Source organism: Manis pentadactyla, chromosome 2 (assembly GCF_030020395.1).
Source record: "Manis pentadactyla isolate mManPen7 chromosome 2, mManPen7.hap1, whole genome shotgun sequence".
NCBI lineage: Eukaryota > Metazoa > Chordata > Mammalia > Pholidota > Manidae > Manis > Manis pentadactyla.
Genome location: NC_080020.1, coordinates 50,376,755 through 50,395,928, shown reverse-complemented (window position 1 = coordinate 50,395,928; position 19,174 = coordinate 50,376,755). Strand labels below are relative to the sequence as shown.

The following is a 19,174-nucleotide window of genomic DNA, read 5'->3' as shown; positions in this document are numbered from 1 at the left end:
TTGAACTAGTTTACATTCCCACCAGCAGTGTAGGAGGAAATACAGAGTTTTAAAATACCATTTACATTAGCTTATTAAAGAATGGAAAAGCATGTTTTTAAAGTAAAAACTGAAAAACTGTTTGCTAAACTGTTTCTCTTTTAAAGAGACGCTTGGAGTATTTTTTAAAGCCCCTTTAAAAACTAAATGGTAAGGCCACTCTGGTGTTAAAAGGAGAAAGGTATTTTCTGGCAACTAATGTTGCTTCTAGTTTGGTGATCTCATAGGTTAATTAAGTGATTTGTGCTCATCTTTAGCTTGCCATTTTAGTGTTCAGTTCTACTGAAACATTTCTGTACTAACTGCAGTCTTTGTGCAAATGTTCTTTCTATCTGGGAACATTAAAAGATGACTTTGTGAGGCAGAGAAATTTTTTCTGTAACAAATTATCACAGAAAGCATTTTATTTCAGCTATTACTATATAATATGTAACACACACTTTAAAAATCTTTAAGATATCAGAAACAGGATGAAAGCATTGAAGCATCAACCCCTCCTTTAAATTTTTCATGTACCAGAATTTCCTTTTTCTTACAAAGTTTCTTAAAGAAGTCAGCTTTTTAATATTAAAAGGATGTGTTCATGTAAGGTTAAAAAAAAAAAGTACAGATCAATTTATGAATGAAAAGCAATAGTCTCCTGCCCTACCCCTTTCTATCCCAGTTCAGCTCTCCAGACTTTCATCTGTTTTGTGTTGAATTCTTCTGGTGGATTCTTCCGTATTTTAAAATATGTTTGCACCAATTTCTTGTTTTTCCAACTTCAGGTATTAGGTTAAGGATTTAATTTACCTTGGAGATAATAGGTGAGGGTTTAGTTTAACATACCTCCTGTTGTCCTTGTACTTCCAATCCAGTGAAATCACTAAACTAATTGGTTCCATTGGTTACCTTTGTGACTTTAATATACTTAAAATTATATTTGTCTTATGAACTTATAGGCCATACCTCTTGAGTCTGTATTTGATAAGGTAAGGCAAGTAGTACCCTATCTTCTGTTTCTTTCTTACCCATTCCCTTAGCTTGTATCCAGTGACCTTAAAATAAAAATTAAGATCTTGTTTACATTTCATTTTGTAACCTTATGAAGTCTGTTACACTTTTTGCTATTGGCTGATTGCAAAAGCCAATAGCATTTGTTACATGGTTTAACTATATACGTATGTTTCAAAGTAGAGGCAAATCTACAGTTGGCTAGGATTTTGTTTCTTTTTCCTCTGGCCACATTGTCACCATTTCTTTGTAGGGATCTTGAAAGACAACGTCCAAATGAATTCTTTCGTATATTCTACAAATTGGTCAAAAGGATGCTGCCATTTCATTTTCTTTTGGAGAAAGAAGCATATCTTCATTATTCCCTGATTTCTCCTAGCTCTTGAGATTCATTTTTTTAATTGTTTTTTTGCTTCACATTCGGACCATGATTCCTTTGTACATTTACCCCTGTCCGCCAACATGTTTTAGTTTCTAGGTGTTTCCTCCCTATTCCCCCCCTAGCCCAATCTACTCCTTTTTATGTCCTCAGTCTTACCCTCAATCTTACTATTTATTCTACAGAATTCTTTTTTCCTGGGTAGGGCCCTCATGGAAACGTCCACTCCTGGCCCAATCTGGACTGGCTGCTTCCTAGACTTGCCAAACAACTGGCTTGCTTGAATCCTCTTCCACAGCACTCCCAGGTTGTACTTATTCTCTCATGAATCTTAACGAGGTTTAATGCTTTCTTGGTTTTCATTGTTGGTGCAGGTTGTGAAGTAATTTCCTTTGAGGGGCCCTTAGGAAGTAAACTTTCTGAGTCCTTTTAAGACTCAGATGTTTCTTTCTCTTCTCACACTTACACTTCCAGCTGGTTCAGGGCGCACATTGAGTACCAAGGTTCTAGGAGAGCCTCAGCACTATCTCTTCTTCAGGGCCAGCTTAAAAAATTTACTTAATTTCTTCTTTGTCACACCCCAGATTTTTCTTAGATGTTTGGTTCATCTTTGCTGTTTCATATTTAAGATGAAGCTTTATCATCCTATCGATAGGTTTCTCCTTTATGTGAGTAGATGGGGAGCCGGCCCTTGGGTTGGGGAACCCTTGGAAACCAAGGAGTTCTTGTGGGGCCTGAGCTTTGGAGTGCCGGCACCGTCACCTGGCTGCTGAAGGCAGGAATGGGCCTTGGGTTTGTCCTCCCTCGCCTGCTCTCGTGTGAGGAGCTCCAGTCTGACTGTCAAAGGGATGAAAGAAGAGTAGGAAGTAGACCTTGCATTTTCCCTCTAAGTTCTCTTTCTACTTCCCATCCTCCAGTTTACCTTTCTTCATTTGAGGCTTTTTCGGGTTGAGATGGGGATGCAGTTGGATTTCTCTTTGTCCTACGCACTTTCTTAACCACATTTTATGTTGTGGTTAGTGTCCTCTAGAAATTTGTTGAAATGGGAACGCCAATTTAGAATAGTGGATTGAACAGAAGCATCTACCCCATTAAAAGAGTAAAGTTTTTAAAAAATTTAAGTGCATAAACCCACAAGGAATGGAAGAATGGATGAGGAGATGAGCAACAAAATTTGGAAACTATAAAGCAGAAGCAAAGTGGTATGTGATTTAGCACACCTGATAGGCCTAAATGAGAGACAATTATAGTAGCGTCAATGTAATCCAGAATAAGAGAATATTGCAAAATGGTGGAAGTGAATTCATACAGCCCTCATCCCTCTTCCCCTGCTCAGCCTCCAGGATATGGCAGCCTGTCCTTTGCCCTCCAGATACAAGATTAGAAGGTTCTTCTCTAGGTGTCTGATTAGCCCTTGAGGAAAGAGCTAAAGATACCGCTTTGTAGGTCGCTCAGTTAGATGGCCTGCCTGATCACCGTAAGTGGTACGGCCTGGTGGTATGTCACATTTAAATAGGAGCCTGAAGTTGGCCTCAGAGGAGAGGTAGTGCTTACAGCCACAGAAAAGCAACTGGGAAGGGTCAAATTATTCAGGAGGAAGAAAACTTAAAACTCCTTTGTCTCCTTAGAGAGGTAGATTTTTGCAAACATGGAATAATCTATAAAAGCATAATTTGAACAAAAATAGCATTTGAAAATTAAAAATATGAAAGCAGAAACAAAAATTTCAATGGATGGCTTGTAAGATAAAGTTAAGACCTTTCTGGGAAAGGGGCAGGGGTGAGTCAGGTAGGAATGGCTGAGAAAAGTAAAGAATCACAGGATCAGTCCATGAGTTGGTCCATCAGCACTGAGGGATATGAGTTTACCAATAGATCAGGCCCATTGAATAGTCTGTGCAATGGATGAAAGACAATTGGGAAATTTCAGAACACTAAAGGGGGACAGAGGAAAGAACCTGTTTTACAGACTGAAAAAACAGGTCAGACAAAGGAATCTGAGTGGCTTCAGTCTTTTTGATGTCAGAATTCAAGGCTGGGAGAGAGAGCACTGTCTTCAGAATTCTGAAGAAAAATAATTTCCAACCTAAAATTCTTTGCCCATCCAAATTACCAAGTGTGAAGATAAAGATTATTTCACACATACAGTGTCTCAATATTTTCTCCCCTGCATCCTTCCTCCAGAAGGTATGGGATGATGTACTTTATGAAAACAAGGAACTAAGTTGAGGAAGAGAGGATGCAAGAAACATGAGATCTAATTGTATAGGATGGAGGCATAGGGAAGCATAGGGTGCTAGTTAAAGGACAGAGGTGTGTCATGTGTACACATCCAGTCCAGATTGGAACAGATCAGAAAGCTCAGGGATAGTACAGCTCTGGGAATAAGGGACAAGTTCCCTGTGAAACCAATGAAACTGAAGGAGGACAAGGGGAAGGGCAGGTTGGGAGGAAGGATTTTTATTGCTCACAGTTCAGTGTCTCACTTAGCTCCTCTGGTGCGCTCCCAAGTCCTTCCTCTCCATTAGCAAAGGAGTACCATCCATCCGTCCCTTGTCCCTTGCAGCCTGGGTGTGCCTCTCCCCAGCCCATCCCTTCTGGCAGGAACTCCAAGAGCGTGTCCCTGGTGACTGGTGGTCACCAAACCAATTAGGTACCAGGAACAGAGGGGTGGAGAGAGTGGCTGTTTTCTCTCCGCCCCTTGCCCTGTTGAGGGAAGGAAAATAATTAAACTTTTCTATATGACTTAGTTGTGAATTGCATTTGCAGAGTCATATTAGTAATATAAAGACTGAATGCTGATCTGATGTTGTGGTTATCAACTGGGGATAATTTGTGCTTCACTCAGGGAATATTCGGCAATATCTGGAGATCTTTTTGGTTTGTCACAACTTGGTGGCGAGTGCTATTGGCATCTAACGGGTAGAGGCTAGGGATGCTGCTGAACACCCTAGAAAACGTAGGACAGCTCCTCTCAGTGTAGAATTATCTGCTCCTAATGGCAATAGTGCTGCAGTGACAAACTAACCAAAACTATGGTGTGATTTTGGAAGGATGGAGACATGAGAAGGGTGTGTAGAATGGGGGTAGGAATAGAGTTAATTGCTTATCTTCCATAATAGAAATCAATGGAAAATGCCCCAAACTGAGAAAATAAGAAAAAGGAGTGGTTTTTTTTAAGTTAAAACAAGTTAGTAAGTTAAATAAAATCAGACAAAAGAAGGCTACTCTTTGCAGTGCTGTTTGTCCTATGTGCCACCCAGTGGCGTCTGACTTGGGCATGGAGTTCACAGAAGCAGTGGTCTGCTGCTGTAGTGTACACCAAGCTTGTGTAGCTTGGGGTTGATCCTCAGAGTTCATAAACAATTTCCTGGGGCTACTTTTCTGAGCTGCTGCTCCTCTGCTATCTCCCTGGTACTTCTCAGCTTCTTGGGCCTCCCCTTTTTAGGCCTGTGGCCGGAAAGCTCTGCTGCACGCTTTGTTTGTTTCTGCTTATGTCTAGGGCCACGCAGCTGGAGGCTGGAAGGGAACAAGCAATAGAGATCAGCCCTTCTCTTCTAGGACCGCTCTCGCAGTTGGAGAGGAAGGCTCCTGTCCCTCAGAGTTCAAGCCTCTCTGGGTCACTGTTACAAATACTATTGGCCACCACCTCTAACCATGATGGCACCGCTCGGGGGCTGGGGCGTGAGAGAATGGAGAAAAGGGGAAATTTCCCCTCACTGTCTCCAAGCGATAGGAGACCCTTTAGACTCCTTTTGATCCTTGAGGTAGAAGTAGAAAGTTTCTGGTGCTCTTGCTCTTGCTGCTGGTGTTCATTTCCAACCCGCAGTCTAGCCAGGGGATGATACTAAAGGGTGGAAAATGGTAAATTCACTTCAAATACTGTCGACTTCTCCAGTTTGTCTGCTATTGTTTATTTTCACAGCCCTCAAATAGCTGCTCCATGCACTGTGACCTGGTTTTGTAGCTGTGTTTTATGGGAGGAACAGAGTGGAGTGTGCTTGTTCCATCCTTCAGTTTGCTAGACTATGGGGATAAAATGTGCAAAGAGATAATACATTATCTCAGTGAACTAAGTGAGAAGAGTTTGTGGACAGTAATAGTGAAAACCAGATAACTGCTGTATTGGAGTGGGAGTTGGAGAGAGTATATAAATCTGTTCAGAGGAGTCTGGTGCACTTACATAGGAGAAATAGTGTTTGTGGAAGTTTGCTAGATGGACAAGAGAAGGGGAGGGTAGATACAGGATGTGGATGGCAATATAGGACAGTTCCAAGAATTAGGTATTGCTCAGTATAGAGAAACTCAGAGGTTGATAGAAGGGGTTGTGCAGGTGAGCAGGGACCAGATTTTGAATGCCACAAGAAGAGTTTAGATTTTTTAAAATCTTAGATAATGCCATCAGGGTTGAGTGTTAACACATTTTATTTTCAGTGAATGTGCAGTTTAAACTCCTTTTCCCCCTAGCTTTTCTCTATTAAGATGTAGGTTATTGTATATACATTTGTCTTACCATTTATTATTCATTCCTTGATTGGAATGTTACTTTATTTTTATAATTTTAAAGCATTTTTTTGAAGTTTAATTTGAAATTTGGAAATAGCCAGGAACATTTAGCACCATGGCTAATGAACAGTGTATGTGATCAAACTGGGTGATGCTAATTTTAATTCTTAAAAATCAGTCTAAAAACCAATAGATTTCTTTTATGTAGTCAAATCTGTATCTAAAGGTTGCTAGAAAAAAAGATGAACAAAAATGCTTTGTGGTGAAAGACACAGTTGTTTGCTTAATGAGTGTTATACATTGCATTCACTTAGATTCATACATTCTGACTTGTTGCAGAAAAGAGGGATTCATTATCTTAATCACATGTATGCACAGGTACATATAATATAGTGTACATTTATACTAAATATATAAAATAAATATATTCCCTCCTCCCTCCAAATGTGCTTGGAAATGACAATTTAAGATTTTTAAAAAAGTGAGTGTAGTTGAAAATTCATCTGAACTCATATTCTGCAGATGAGGCTCTTTGAGAAGTCTAGTATGTTGGTGAGCACCAGAGTATTGATTTCTTTAATATTTCTTTGTAATATGTTAAATGTGAAGATTAAGCAGCTCTCTAACATCTTTTCTATTTGATTATGTGAACATATTTGCATATGTTATTAAAAGATGTTACTAGACATGGGAAGAAATCCTAGTGAAGGTTTTCTCGGTCACCTTTAATTTACTGTTAGTGAGCTCTTAAAAGTTTATCTGTACTTTGAACAGAGAGTAAATGTCTTCTTAAAAAAATTATGAGTGAAATACATATATGATACATTCTTTTTTTCTCCCCCCTGGACTCATCTTCCCTATAGTAATTTTGCCCAAATTTTGCTTCCATGATCACCACTGCCTTGGTCAGGAATGAAACAATTAAATAGGTTAGAATAAATTGTTATGGTTTGTAAATGTAATTTTTGTATGTTTTTTGTTTTTGACAGCCGATTTATTTTGCATATTCCCAGCGAGGAAAGAGACAATGCTATCCGAGTGTGTTTTCAAATTGAACTTGCCCATTGGTTTTACTTGGATTTCTACATGCAGAACACACCAGGATTACCTCAGTGTGGGATAAGAGACTTTGCAAAAGCTGATATCCTTTTTATTACTATCATGACTCTCTTTCTTGTTGATAAAATATTTCAGCATAAATTTCCTTTTACTTGTCTTTGAGATTTATAGGCTACTGGATGGAAGGTGTGTAGGGGGGTTTGTGGGTTCTTAAATCTAAGTAGAAAACTTGGTTTCTAAAAATTGTCAAATATAGATAGAAGACACAATTTAATAGTATTTTTATGTAGAGAACTCCTTGAAATGTGCACTGATGATTAGAATTAAATTTGATTGTCTTTTCTTTCAGAAATAGCATATTTCTAGGACTGATCTGTTTGTTTTCTTCTTGCTCTCCCATTTAACCAGATGATCTTTAATCTGATCACTACCTTTCTGAGATAGATATTCTTAAGTAATTATTGAATATTTACTATGTTCAAAGCAGTGTTTCTGGTTCTGTGGCAAATAAAAAGTCCTTGCCTTCAAAGAAGCTTTGCTTTCCCCCCATTTACAGATAAGATAGAAGCCTCTCATAATTTGTTACAAGAAATTCTTTTATAATATTTGAGATTACAAAAGAAGCTATGTCATAAGGCAAAAAGTTGATGAATTGCTAATGGTCCTGATAGTAAATGTGTTTAGAATTTGGGAAAAGGTGAAAAGCTTTAGGCACAGCTATGTTTTTAAGGGAGAATAGGATTTCTAAATAGAAAAGAGTGGGGAATATGTTGCAGGTAAAGAAAAAAGGATGGAGCAAAATTACGAATTGGAAAGGGTAAGGGGGCTATCTGGGGAAGTAAATTAGCTTGTATTGAAAAGAGGTTTCTTATGGGGATATAAGAGATATGGATGAAAGATGTGTAGGTGGATTTGTGGGTTCTTAAATCATGAGCTGAAGTGTTTGATTTTTATTCTGTAGGTCACTGTTTTTAACCATAAATCATGTGGTCAATTGGAATTGTACCCACAAGTTCACTGCACTATACTAGAGTTGAAGTACGGATGAAGTGACCTAAAAAAACCCTTCTACTGAGCTCCCTAAAGTTTTTATTGAGCCCCGTGAACTACGGAGCCCCTTAAGGGCCTGCAGAAAATTGATGAAATACTGTTTGTACTAGATACCTGTTAACCATTTTGAGCAAAGCTAAAGGATATTATTCCAATCATTTGAAAATGGTACTCAGGAAGACTTTATTTGGCAGAATAGGTTGAATCATAAGATAGACTGTGAGATGAAGAGCAGTAACGTGCTGAACCATAGCAGAGGGACTGCAAAAAAAAAAAAGACCAAAGAGACAGATTTCAGTGGCAGTTAGGATCAAGCTATTTGACTGATTAAATAGGGAGAGGTAAATGAGGAGTCACAGAGGAATAGAAGCACTATTGAGCACTGTCTTTAAAGGCTTGGTAATAGGTTCTGTGGAAAAATCAAAGAAGACTTTTTTAGAAGCTGTGAGCTAATTATAAAAACATTAGAATAGGCAAATCCTCTTAATTCTGTGATTTTGGTCTATTTTGCATAGACTTAGGGCTCTGCCAAAACAATTTCACATACTTTGGAGTTCTGGGTTAAGATTTGGTGTATGTGTGCACGTGCGTTTTGAACTTCCTTTGCTATTAAAAAAATTGAAAACCTGTTTTAGTTATCTTTTAATTCAGTTATATGGAGCCAAAAACCTTTTTTGCTAATATGGTAGACTTCACTAAATAACTGAGTGCTTCCTCTGTGCCAGCGGGCAAGGTAGATTCAGTCCCTGTCTTCAGAAAGGAGAGACAGGAAAGGACGTGATTGCATGCAGTATGGTAACTTAGGGTAGGGTAGTACAGGGTTCAGTAGGAATGGAGGAGAGGGATACTCTACCCACATTCAGAATTAGATAAAGTTTTCTTTGGAGGAAGTGGTCTGTGTGAGAAAATCTGTGTGAAAGAGTGAATAGAGTTTAATATGATTGGGTTTTAGAGTAAGGGACAAGAGACAATGCTGAATCATGTAGGAGTTTTACAGACCATGTTTGTTTGGACTTTATCCTGAAGATCAATAGGAGTTTTTTTTTTTTTTTAACTTCTTATTTTGGGAAAATCTTCAACTTACAGAGAAGTTGAAAGAATATTACAGTGAACTGCCATCATACCCTTCTTATGTATTCAACCACTGTTAACTTTTTACTGTGTTTGCTTTACTTCTTTCTAGGGTTGTTTTGAAAGATAACTCTGGAATAGTATGGGCAATGAATTGGAGGAAGGCAAGATTTGGGATCTAGTTAAGATGGTATTTGATTAATTTATGAGAGAGAAATGGAAATCTGTGATGGAAGTGGTTACATTTGAATGATACTTAGGAAATGAAATTGGTGTTAACTTGGATGTCTGAGGAGAGGTGGTAAAAAGAACCAAGGATGGTACCCAAGTTTCTGGTTTGAGCAGTTGAGTGGATGGGTATGGCATTCCATTTGTAGAAAAATAAGAGAAATTTTGTGGGGGAATGATGAGCTCAGTTATGGACAAGTTCATTTGTGGTACGTCTGGGATATTGAAGTGGAGAGCTGTATAGACTAAAAGTTAGTAGCCTGAGTTCCAGAGCCAGATTCCTTGGGGTAGCATCCTGTCTTTGCCTTTACTAGCCATGCATCCTTGGGCAAATTGTGGGGGATTTCTGTGCATCTATTTTCTCATTTGTAAATTATGCATAATAATCTTGTGATTTTTCTTCAGTAAGCACTCTGCCATTTAGGTATAGATCAGGTATCCTGGATTTGCTCCTGGGTTGAGGTTTTGCTAGGGAGCTATTTATTCAGACAATAGTGGGGCAAAGGAATTTGATTAAAGTGATTGATTAAAATGATGGACCATATGTTTAGAGAAGAAGAGCAGGAGGGTGCTAATACAAAGGAAGACAAAGACTGATGTAGAATAATGATATAGTGTAAGTAATTAAAAGATGCCATAGAAAATTATGGTCAAGAAGTTTTATTTTAATGAGTTTGCCAGAAAGTTCTAATAGTGGCAAGATCCAGAATGTTGCTGTGGGAATTGGTCCTAGAAGTGGGAATGGATGTAAAAGACAAGAAATGCAGGAAGCAAGGCTAGAGCTTGAGATGGGTTGTCCATGGGGAAGTTATTATCATCTAAGATAATGGTAGGCTTTTGGATGGAGATTACTATCTAAATGATTGTTTATATCTAGAGCATATTTTTCATGATTTTGCAAAAATGTTAGAATAAAAGATATATTTTTTAAAAACCACCGAATTGTTAAAAGTAGAAGGTAATACAAGTGGACATGTGCTTAAGATCCTTTCATTCTTTATTTAATCAGTGTAACCTTCTTTCTTTCCCTTAGAACTACTATTAAGGCCCAATAACCCAGATTCAAGACTCATAATATTTGGTTTAGAGGTTAAAAAAATCAGACAGTAGTTAAGAATTTTCATGAGAATTACAAATGATAATTAAACATTATTCAGTGCTTGTTATAGGGCCTTTCAAATTAAATACTTTACCTCATTAAATAAAATGTTAATGTTAAAAATTCATACTTCTGTATTTGAACTGAATTGCTTGTATGCACTATTAAGTACGGGGAGGATTGTAGAGTTGTGGTGGGGAAGTTGATGTCATCTTGGTAATTGTGGCAACTTCAGCAAGTGCTTAAACATTAAGGTTCTTTTCAGCATTAAAGTATATCATGAACCTTAGTTGGTTGGTTCACTCAATTCAGCTTACTCTGTGGTGGTTTTGGGGTAGGAAAAAAATGGATAAATGAGTGTAAAGAGTCTCCAAAGTTAAGTTTTATCAGTTGATATAATTTCTCTTGCTAAACCTTTCTTATTATTCTTTTTTAAAGAAGGTGTTTAAAGGGTAGAAAAATAAGATAATACCACTTTGTGGAGACACTGATGTAACTTGAAATTGTTAGGAACATTGTAGGGAGAAGAAAGAGAAAGAAAAAACTGGATAACTGCCCTATTGTCTGAACTATTGGAAGTTATCTCTGTTCCTGGGATATTTTTTCAATGTTTTTCTCTATGGTTAAATTTTTAATGGAAAAAAATAACTCATTTATTTAAATTTATATTTAGATTAAAAAAAAAATCTGTGGTGACTTTAAAATGCATAGAAATTTTACTAAACTCTAAAGCCAGACTCTAATTGGCAAATAACTTTCAGGATCTCAGCAAGCCCATGTAGAACCTTGGGCTTCATGGAAAGGTTAATGTTGTATCCAAACTTTATCCCTTTTTTTTTCCTTCCCCAGATGAAGAAGGCATGGAATACTTGAGATTAACCTAGTGCCTGTCTTTTTTTTCCTTATTGAAGTGTCATTGATACACAGTCTTACATTGGTTTCAAATATGCAACACAGTGGTTCAACAGTTACCATATTCTTAAATCCTCACCCCAACTAGTGCAGTTACTATCTATTGACATAGAATTTGTTACAGAATCATTGACTATATTCTCCATGCTGTACTGCCATCCCCATGACCAGCTTATATTATGATTGAGAATTTTTGTGCCTGTTTATCCCCCTCCCTGCCACTCACCCAGGCTCTCCCCCCGTAACCACCAGTCAGTCACTTCTTGAGTGTCTTATGAGTCTATGTAGTCCTAGTGCCTATCTTTCAATTACAGTGTCATACATGGTGGACTTTGGGCTCTTTAAGGGCCTCTCTAGTTAAAATCAAAACAAGTATTTAGATATAAAACTGTAGAACTCATAAATTTGTTTGTATAAAAAGAATTTAATGTGTTTTTGTTTAAGCTGAACTGCTGATCACAATGTGAATGTAATACGAGTTCTTTGAGTGCCTATATATCACTTTTTTCACCAATTTTGCTCCGTTTTTTTAAAAAATTTTTTTAATCAAGGTATCATTGATAAACACTTTTATGAATGTTTCACATGAAAAACATTGAGGTTACTGCATTCACCCATATTATCAAGTCCTCCCTACACCCCATTGCAGTCACTGTCCATCAGCATAGTAAGCTACCAGAGTCACTACTTATCTTCTCTGTGCTACACTGTTCCTATGACCCTCCCACACTATGTATGCTAATCATAATGCCACTGAATCCCTTCTCCCTCCCTCCCCACCCACCCTCCCCAACCCCTCCCCTTTGGTAACAGCTAGTCCCTTCTTGGAGTCTGTGAGTCTGCTGCTGTTTTGTTCCTTCAGTTTTTCTTTGTTGTTAAACTCCACAAATGAGGGAAATCATTTGGTACTTGTCTTTCTCTGGCTTATTTCACTGTTGCCCCATCTGTTTTGAAACCTTCCTTTCTATATCATGTTGGGATATCATTTGACCTTAATGCATCATTTGTGTATTACTAGGTTTTAGTATCCCTAGCCGTAAATAGTACTAGTACCAACATGGTCTCTGAAATCAGTAGTATTGCTTGATGTGTGTGATTTAAAACATACTACATGTTTTTAGATTAACATCAAAGTGGGAACTAATAGAATATATACGTTTTCATAGAGGTCTTAAGGACCCTTAATATATCCTTGGTTTGAGAAACACTATCATGAATTGCAAGTTTCCATTCTTCTCATAATTAACAGTGTTATAGTATGAGGCATTTGAATAGCATGCAGTATGGGAAGACTGAGCATATACTTACTTTACAAGTTTAGGTTTTATTTACTTTTTAAAAATTGAAAAAAATTATTTTACTCTGCCCAATTTTGAGGGGAAGGGAGCATGCCCAATTTTTGAAACAGGCTGTACTTAATAGGCAGATTTATCTTTCTCTATAATCCTTAGTAAACCTTTATCTTTTAAAATGTTTTTAGTTATAAAAGCAGTACATGTACATAAAGAAATTTCAACAGTATTGAGTGGTAAATAATTCATCCTTTGTTCTGCTTCCCAGAGTTAGCCATTTTAACTGGTTCTGGGGGTTTCTAGCTCTTACCTGCATGTGTGTACTGTACTCCTGTTTCTTGAAGTTGGTTTTAGTGTTTGTTGACTCCTAATAATGATGAATTCAACTCAGAAGTATTTGAGGTATTTCCGTGGTCCTGAATGTATTTATGTTAACTTAGGGAGCCAGAACTATGAGTATTCCAAAGCTTGATCTGTGTCTAGGCTAAATGCAGAAGTTAGCGATGACTGGTTCAAGATAAAACTGTGAAGAAACCAAAATGGATAAACATGGAGTGAGGTGAAAATTGGAGTAATTTCATATAAAATACACAAGTGGTTTAAACAGGTCTCTTTCTGAATATATGTGTTCAAGCTGTATTAAGGGAGAAAGTGGCTTCCTTAACACTATGAATACTCTTCAGTCATTGTCCATTTTTGCTGCCCCAAGGTGAAGATGTGGAAAAAATTTTGGATGAATGGAAGGAATATAAAATGGGAGTACCAACATATGGTGCAATTATTCTTGATGAGACACTTGAAAATGTGAGTACAATAGAATAAGATCGTTAGTGAAATAGTGATCAGCTGTTTTTACCCTGCTAGTATGTGTTTTTTCTCTCATGTTCTGAACTGAGGTTTTAAAATATACTTAGATTTTTAGTGCTAAATGGCCACATTGTTCGTATTTTGTCTGCATTCTGAGTCTTAATATTGTATCCTTGTTGCAGTATGGCTTATTCTAAAGAAGCATTACTTGTTGAGGAAATACTTAAAAATGATCAGAATGCCTTTTTCACACTAGGAGTGCTATATTTAGACTCGTGGAAGGTAATTTAAACCAAGTACTATAAAAATTATTGGTAATAATGGTTACCTGAAGTAAGGGGGTAAACACCTTTGACTTTTAGAAAATGTGGGAAAGGAGGGCAAGTTTTATTTTACCTCTGCTTGTTTTGTAGGTACTACTGGTTCAGGGGTACCTAGCAAAATCAGGCTGGGGATTTCCAAAAGGAAAAGTAAATAAAGAAGAAGCTCCTCATGATTGTGCTGCTAGAGAGGTGAGTTACTGCAGTTTGAAACACAGTAACATTGGCAATTATACTTTGAGTGTGTTTCTTCTAGCCAGAGGTAACTGTGTTTGGACCATCTGATCCCTTTTCCAGAATTTGGCTGCATGAAGTAACTTACCTTGATTCTTCTGTCCACATCTCTCTATCATTCTTGTTTCCATTTTTCTTTCGTTGTCCATTTTTAATTTTACTATCTCAAACTCCTTTTTTTGGGATGGTATCTTCTCTACCTTTCCTCATCGAATTGGATTTGCAGTTGGTAAAACATTTCGGCTGTTTTAACTCTTAGTCTTGGCTTCTAGACAAGTGCACAATTTGGGCTTTTCTAAGGAACTTAGTATTTCTTTCACAAAACCTATTCTAGCTTCCCCCTCTAGGATGAAGTTTAATTCTTAAAGTATTAAAGCTCCCTCCCCTACCCTAACACAAAACTTAGCGACTCCTAAATTTATCTTTCTTCATTTTCAGTCAAGAGGGTTTTTTCTCTTTCCCCTGAATTTGACCAATTTGTTTCAGCCTCTAAACTTTTGCTTATATTATTTCTCTATCTGGAAAGTCCTCTCTTTTTTCTGCCTATTCAAATCCTGTCTATCTAGGTAACTTTCTAGACCCAGCTCAAATTACTGTTTTCTCCCTGAAGGACTGCTGCCAACTAGTTCTCTATACAAGACCTGAGTTCCTTATTTGTAAAACAAAGTTTAGAGTGGATAATTTCTAAAGGTCATTCTTAAAATCCTTTTTAAATCTAACCAGTCAGCCTACAGTGTAGTCTTTGAACTTTAATAGCAGTTGTTATCTTTATCACTCACTTGGCATTAATTATATGGCACCTTATGATAGATTATATACTGTATTTTTATTTCCAGTTCCTTATCATTATCACATTATATACATTATCCTTGAGATTTAAGAAGTTAAGCAAGCTCTAAGGAAGTATGATATAATGAAAACTGGCCTAGGAATTGAAAACATTTTTTTGTTCCAGGATATATGTTACTCAGCCTAGAGTCTTGGCAAGTCACTTAATCTTTAGAAGATAAATCTTTAGAAGAAAAAATTTATTAAGATACATTCAAGGGCTTAATAACCAAGAAGTATTATCTTCATAACTAGAAATAATATCTATAAAATCTAAGGTGGTAGTGATTGAAACGAGGTAGTTTTGAGGTGGCAATATGGATTTTTGGCATATTTCATTTGAATCTGTTGCTGCTTTTTTTTTTTCCCTGCAGCACTGCCCATTGCCTAGCTTAAGTTTGGGTATAATTATTAGTGTGGGATAATAGTTAAAATTCTTATAAACCACTAGTGGTTATTTACCACAGAAAATCTATTACTGGTTATTTACTTTGGAATAGGATTTTTAAAATAATTGAAATGCTGCATTTTAATTTAGTGTAGAAGAGCTTCTCTAAGCTAGTATTTTTAACAGCTTGTAGACAAAGCCATTATGTACATGTAAGTGAAGGTTTGTGCACACCACTTAAAACTGAAAGGTGTTTAAGGAGCAGGTAAGAGCTTTCCCTTTCTTTTCTGTAGATGGTAAGAGACCTAATGGAGCAAATGTAGTCTTTCCCTTCATGCCCTCAAATTTGTAGTCCTCTTGCTCATAAGGAAAGACACAGTAGGAACCATAGCATCCTACTTAACAGAATTGATCTGTAGTCCTGTATGTGGAGTTAGTCCTACAGCAGTAAGGTAGTTGTCCAGGTCCAAAAAAAAGACTACATTAACTGGAGTATGAGAAATTTAGGCTAAATTGATTTGAGATCAACTGTTTCTGTAATTGGATCTTCTTAGGGGAACTTGGAGGAAATCAAATACCAAAACTTGGACTGAAGCAGTACACAGACCTAAGGAGTCTGCCTGCATCTGCCATTAGAACCTTCCATCTGATGAGTTTTATACACTGTCTTGTAAAGAGTCGGGATGATGCAGAGATAGGATATTTGGGGTGAGAAAGAGAGACAGTTAACCTGGGAACTGAAGCACCCAGTTTTCACTTTGGTTCATCTTATCCTCTGCTCTGAGACACTAAGATACTAAGATAAAAGGTTGGCCATGTGGTGCTAATCTCAGTATTGGCTATAGAGTACTATAATCTGTAAGAAAGTAAATAAAATTTATTCTTAGCGTGAGAGAGGAGTGTGGACGATGGGATCTAAAGACAGGCTTGTGAGGAGGTTATTAACCCCATTGTGCATCTGACGTTCGCACGAGGAACTGAAGCGCAGAGTGGTGCAGGAGCCTGCCTGAGGCTCCTGAGCAGCAGAGTGGGGATGCAGGCCCTGCTGGGTGGGCTCCGGCATCCGTGTCCTTGACTATTACAATAGGCAGTCAAGGAGTATTTGTAAATAGGTAGTTCTGAACACACACAGCTGAAAACAGGAGGAATGTGTGACTTTTAACTATGTCTTTTTTCTAGTACACACATTTAGGTTTTTGCTTTGGATCAGTATGAATTTTTTTTTCCTGCTTCAGTGTTTGTTTTACTCTGAGGAAAGCACAGGCATCCTTAGGAACCACAGTCCCTTAATTTCAGGAAAAAAACTTTTCCCTTGGATAATAAGACTTAATCCTTCTATTCTTAGCCCTTTTTACCTGATAGAGGAACTTGTCAGAAAAGACTCGACCTTCTGTACATTTTTGCATTAGGATTTTTTAAGGAAGTCTTTTCTGATTTTTCCAATGACTACCTTTCTCATAAAGAGTGAAAAGTTCGGTGATAAAGGCTGGAAAGGCCGAGATCAAAGTGCAAGCTGATTTGGTTTCTGGAGAGGGCTCTCATCCTGGCTTGCAGGAAGCTTCTTTCGTGCCATGGGTCCCTGAGCTCTTCCTGGGTGCCTGTGTGAGTGCTCAGAGAGCATTCTTGGGTCTCTTCCTCTTCTTGCAGCGGCACCGGCCTGGTCTGATTCAGGGTCCACCCTATAACCTCCTTTAACAATGTTACCTTCTGACAGGCCCTGTCTCCAAATACAGTCACACTGGGGTTAGGCCTTCAGCCTAAGAACTTCGGAGGACACAGTTCAGGCCATAGCGGTTACTGGTTTGGAGTGATGAAGGTGGTCCAGGAGCAGTCCCGGATGTGCATACAGTGTGTACCTCTGCCGCTTGGTGGCACTGCAGTGTAATAGAAGCGGCACTGTTCCCGAACCACCAATATTAAGTCTTAGTTGAAACCCAGGTGGTTACTCCATTTGCTATAGGAGTTTATCTTAATATCAACTGTTTCTTTTAATTTTCATTTGTATTAATATACAAGCAGAGATTTGGTCCTAAGTATCTAGCTGCCATTAGACTCAGGCTGAAATTTTAAGCATGTTTGCTCTTGCCTTTGTCTAAGTTATGCATGGGTGCTTATTAAGTTGCTAATAACATTCTAATTTGGTTTAATATAGTTATACTAGTGTCACCATTTTACTGTGGCCGTCCAGAGGTGTGTTGTTACACTGTAGCAGAATGTAACCAGTCTTATTAGGGCTGTGTATGTGGGCTCACCTGAAAGGGTGGCAAGCAAGCTTTCCAGGAGAAGGCATGAATAAATTGTCAGTAAAAAGCTAACAGCCTTAATTAAAAATTTCCCATCTTCTCTTTGACCTTTTGGTTCACTTTTGGTAATTGGTTTATTTCTTATCACTTTGTTCAGTGAAGTAGATTTAGGACAAAGTTGTGAAAAATGTTTTTTAGATATTGTTGAAAGAATGTGTTAAGATAACCTCATATTTTTGTTATTGTGGTGAAATACCAACTGTTCTTGAGAACAGCAGATGATACCTGGCAGTTCACTTGTGGTTTTGAGATTTCAAATTGTTGCTAATTACTTGGCAAAACTATATTTTGTTGTTATGAAGCTGATTTTAATAGGCATTTCTATGATTTCATCTTGATAAAACTTATACAGCTGAGCTGTTGGTTGGTTCATCCTACCTCTCCCTCCAGGCTTGTAGGACATTGGATTATAGGCAGAGGTTTTCATCTTCTGCCTGTGCTGGTGCTCTCTGGATAGCACGTTTTGTAATCTTACGAAATTCTGTGTGATACCATTTGAGAAGTTAATGCAAGGCCATGTGCCAGGAAAATCAACTGTGTATATAATTCAGGAATGGATGTGATTCGTAGAAGGTATGGCATTAAGATTTTTATCTTTGGTGTCTGTACAAGTAAGTGATCTGTTAATTTTTCCTGATAAATATTTGATGAGAGTGAATACCTAATTTTAGAGGCAGATCAATGTTTTCAGCCCTGGAATTGAGAGGTTATATCTGTTAACTTTGATGTTTGTTCTAAGTTTGGTTGAACAGGGTTTGAAGCTGCCTGGGTTAGTGCTGAAGGTCCTTTTTATTTTGCCTCATGTTATACTACTTCCTCCCATATAATTCTTCAGCTGTAGCCATTTCCCAGTTATCTAAATGGAGTGCATTTTTCTTTTTGTCTTTCTGGCAAACTCCTTCTCATCTTTCAAGTCCTAGCTTAAGTGTATCCATCAGAATAGCATGCTGTCCATGACAACCTTCCAAAGGTGCCCACCCCAATTCACAGCTTACCCAGGGCTGAGTTAGGCAGCGCCCGCCTACCTCTTGGCATGTATATCATATTACAATTTTTTTCTTTTTCAGACTGAGCTCCTAAAAGAGCAGTGCTTGCTTTTTTCATTTCTGAAGTCAGTGTCTAGAACAGTACTTGTCACTTATTAAGCAGAAGTATTAGAGGAAAGTGGGGAACTCCAGCACAAAAGACCCACACTGGTTTCTAGCCACTGAGAATTCTAAGCCTTTCTGATTTTGGGAGTGAAGGACTTTGTCAGAGTAATGTAAGTGTTACTTGAAAGAGAACATTAAGGCTTGAAGAGACAGTAGGTTTTTCTTTTAAACAGATGTCCAATATGTTAGGTTAAGCATGACTGCTCTGGTTGAAGGAAAAGGTGAGGGTTTAGATGTAACATTAATGTCTGAGGCTTGTGTTCTCCCAGTTTCTCCTCCTCCAGTCCTTTAGGCACTACTGAGGGAAAGCAGTTTTAAAACCATTAATTCACTAGTTTTCTAATTGTTTTGCACTTAACAACCACCTCTCCCCTACCCCTGATAGAATCCGGACCTGAGTACCGCCTTTCGAATAAGCCCACCCACCATCTCAGAGAGGCCTAGGTTTCATCTTACCTAGCTACAAGCATTCTCCAGAGGACACATCAGCAAGCCACAAGCCCACCTTTCCCCTGA

General features: G+C 37.8%; 1 protein-coding gene across 2 annotated transcripts in view; it reads left to right on the top strand.

Moving 5' to 3' along the window:
- DCP2 (decapping mRNA 2) overlaps nucleotides 1-19,174 on the top strand; it is a 40,734-nt gene that overhangs the window by 4,143 nt on the left and 17,417 nt on the right. For both annotated transcript variants that reach the window (XM_057492603.1, XM_036886899.2), the window contains exons 2-4: nucleotides 6,906-7,057; nucleotides 13,304-13,431; nucleotides 13,848-13,946. In XM_057492603.1, the coding sequence (XP_057348586.1) occupies nucleotides 6,906-7,057; nucleotides 13,304-13,431; nucleotides 13,848-13,946 (379 nt within the window). The remainder of the gene's footprint in view (nucleotides 1-6,905; nucleotides 7,058-13,303; nucleotides 13,432-13,847; nucleotides 13,947-19,174) is intronic.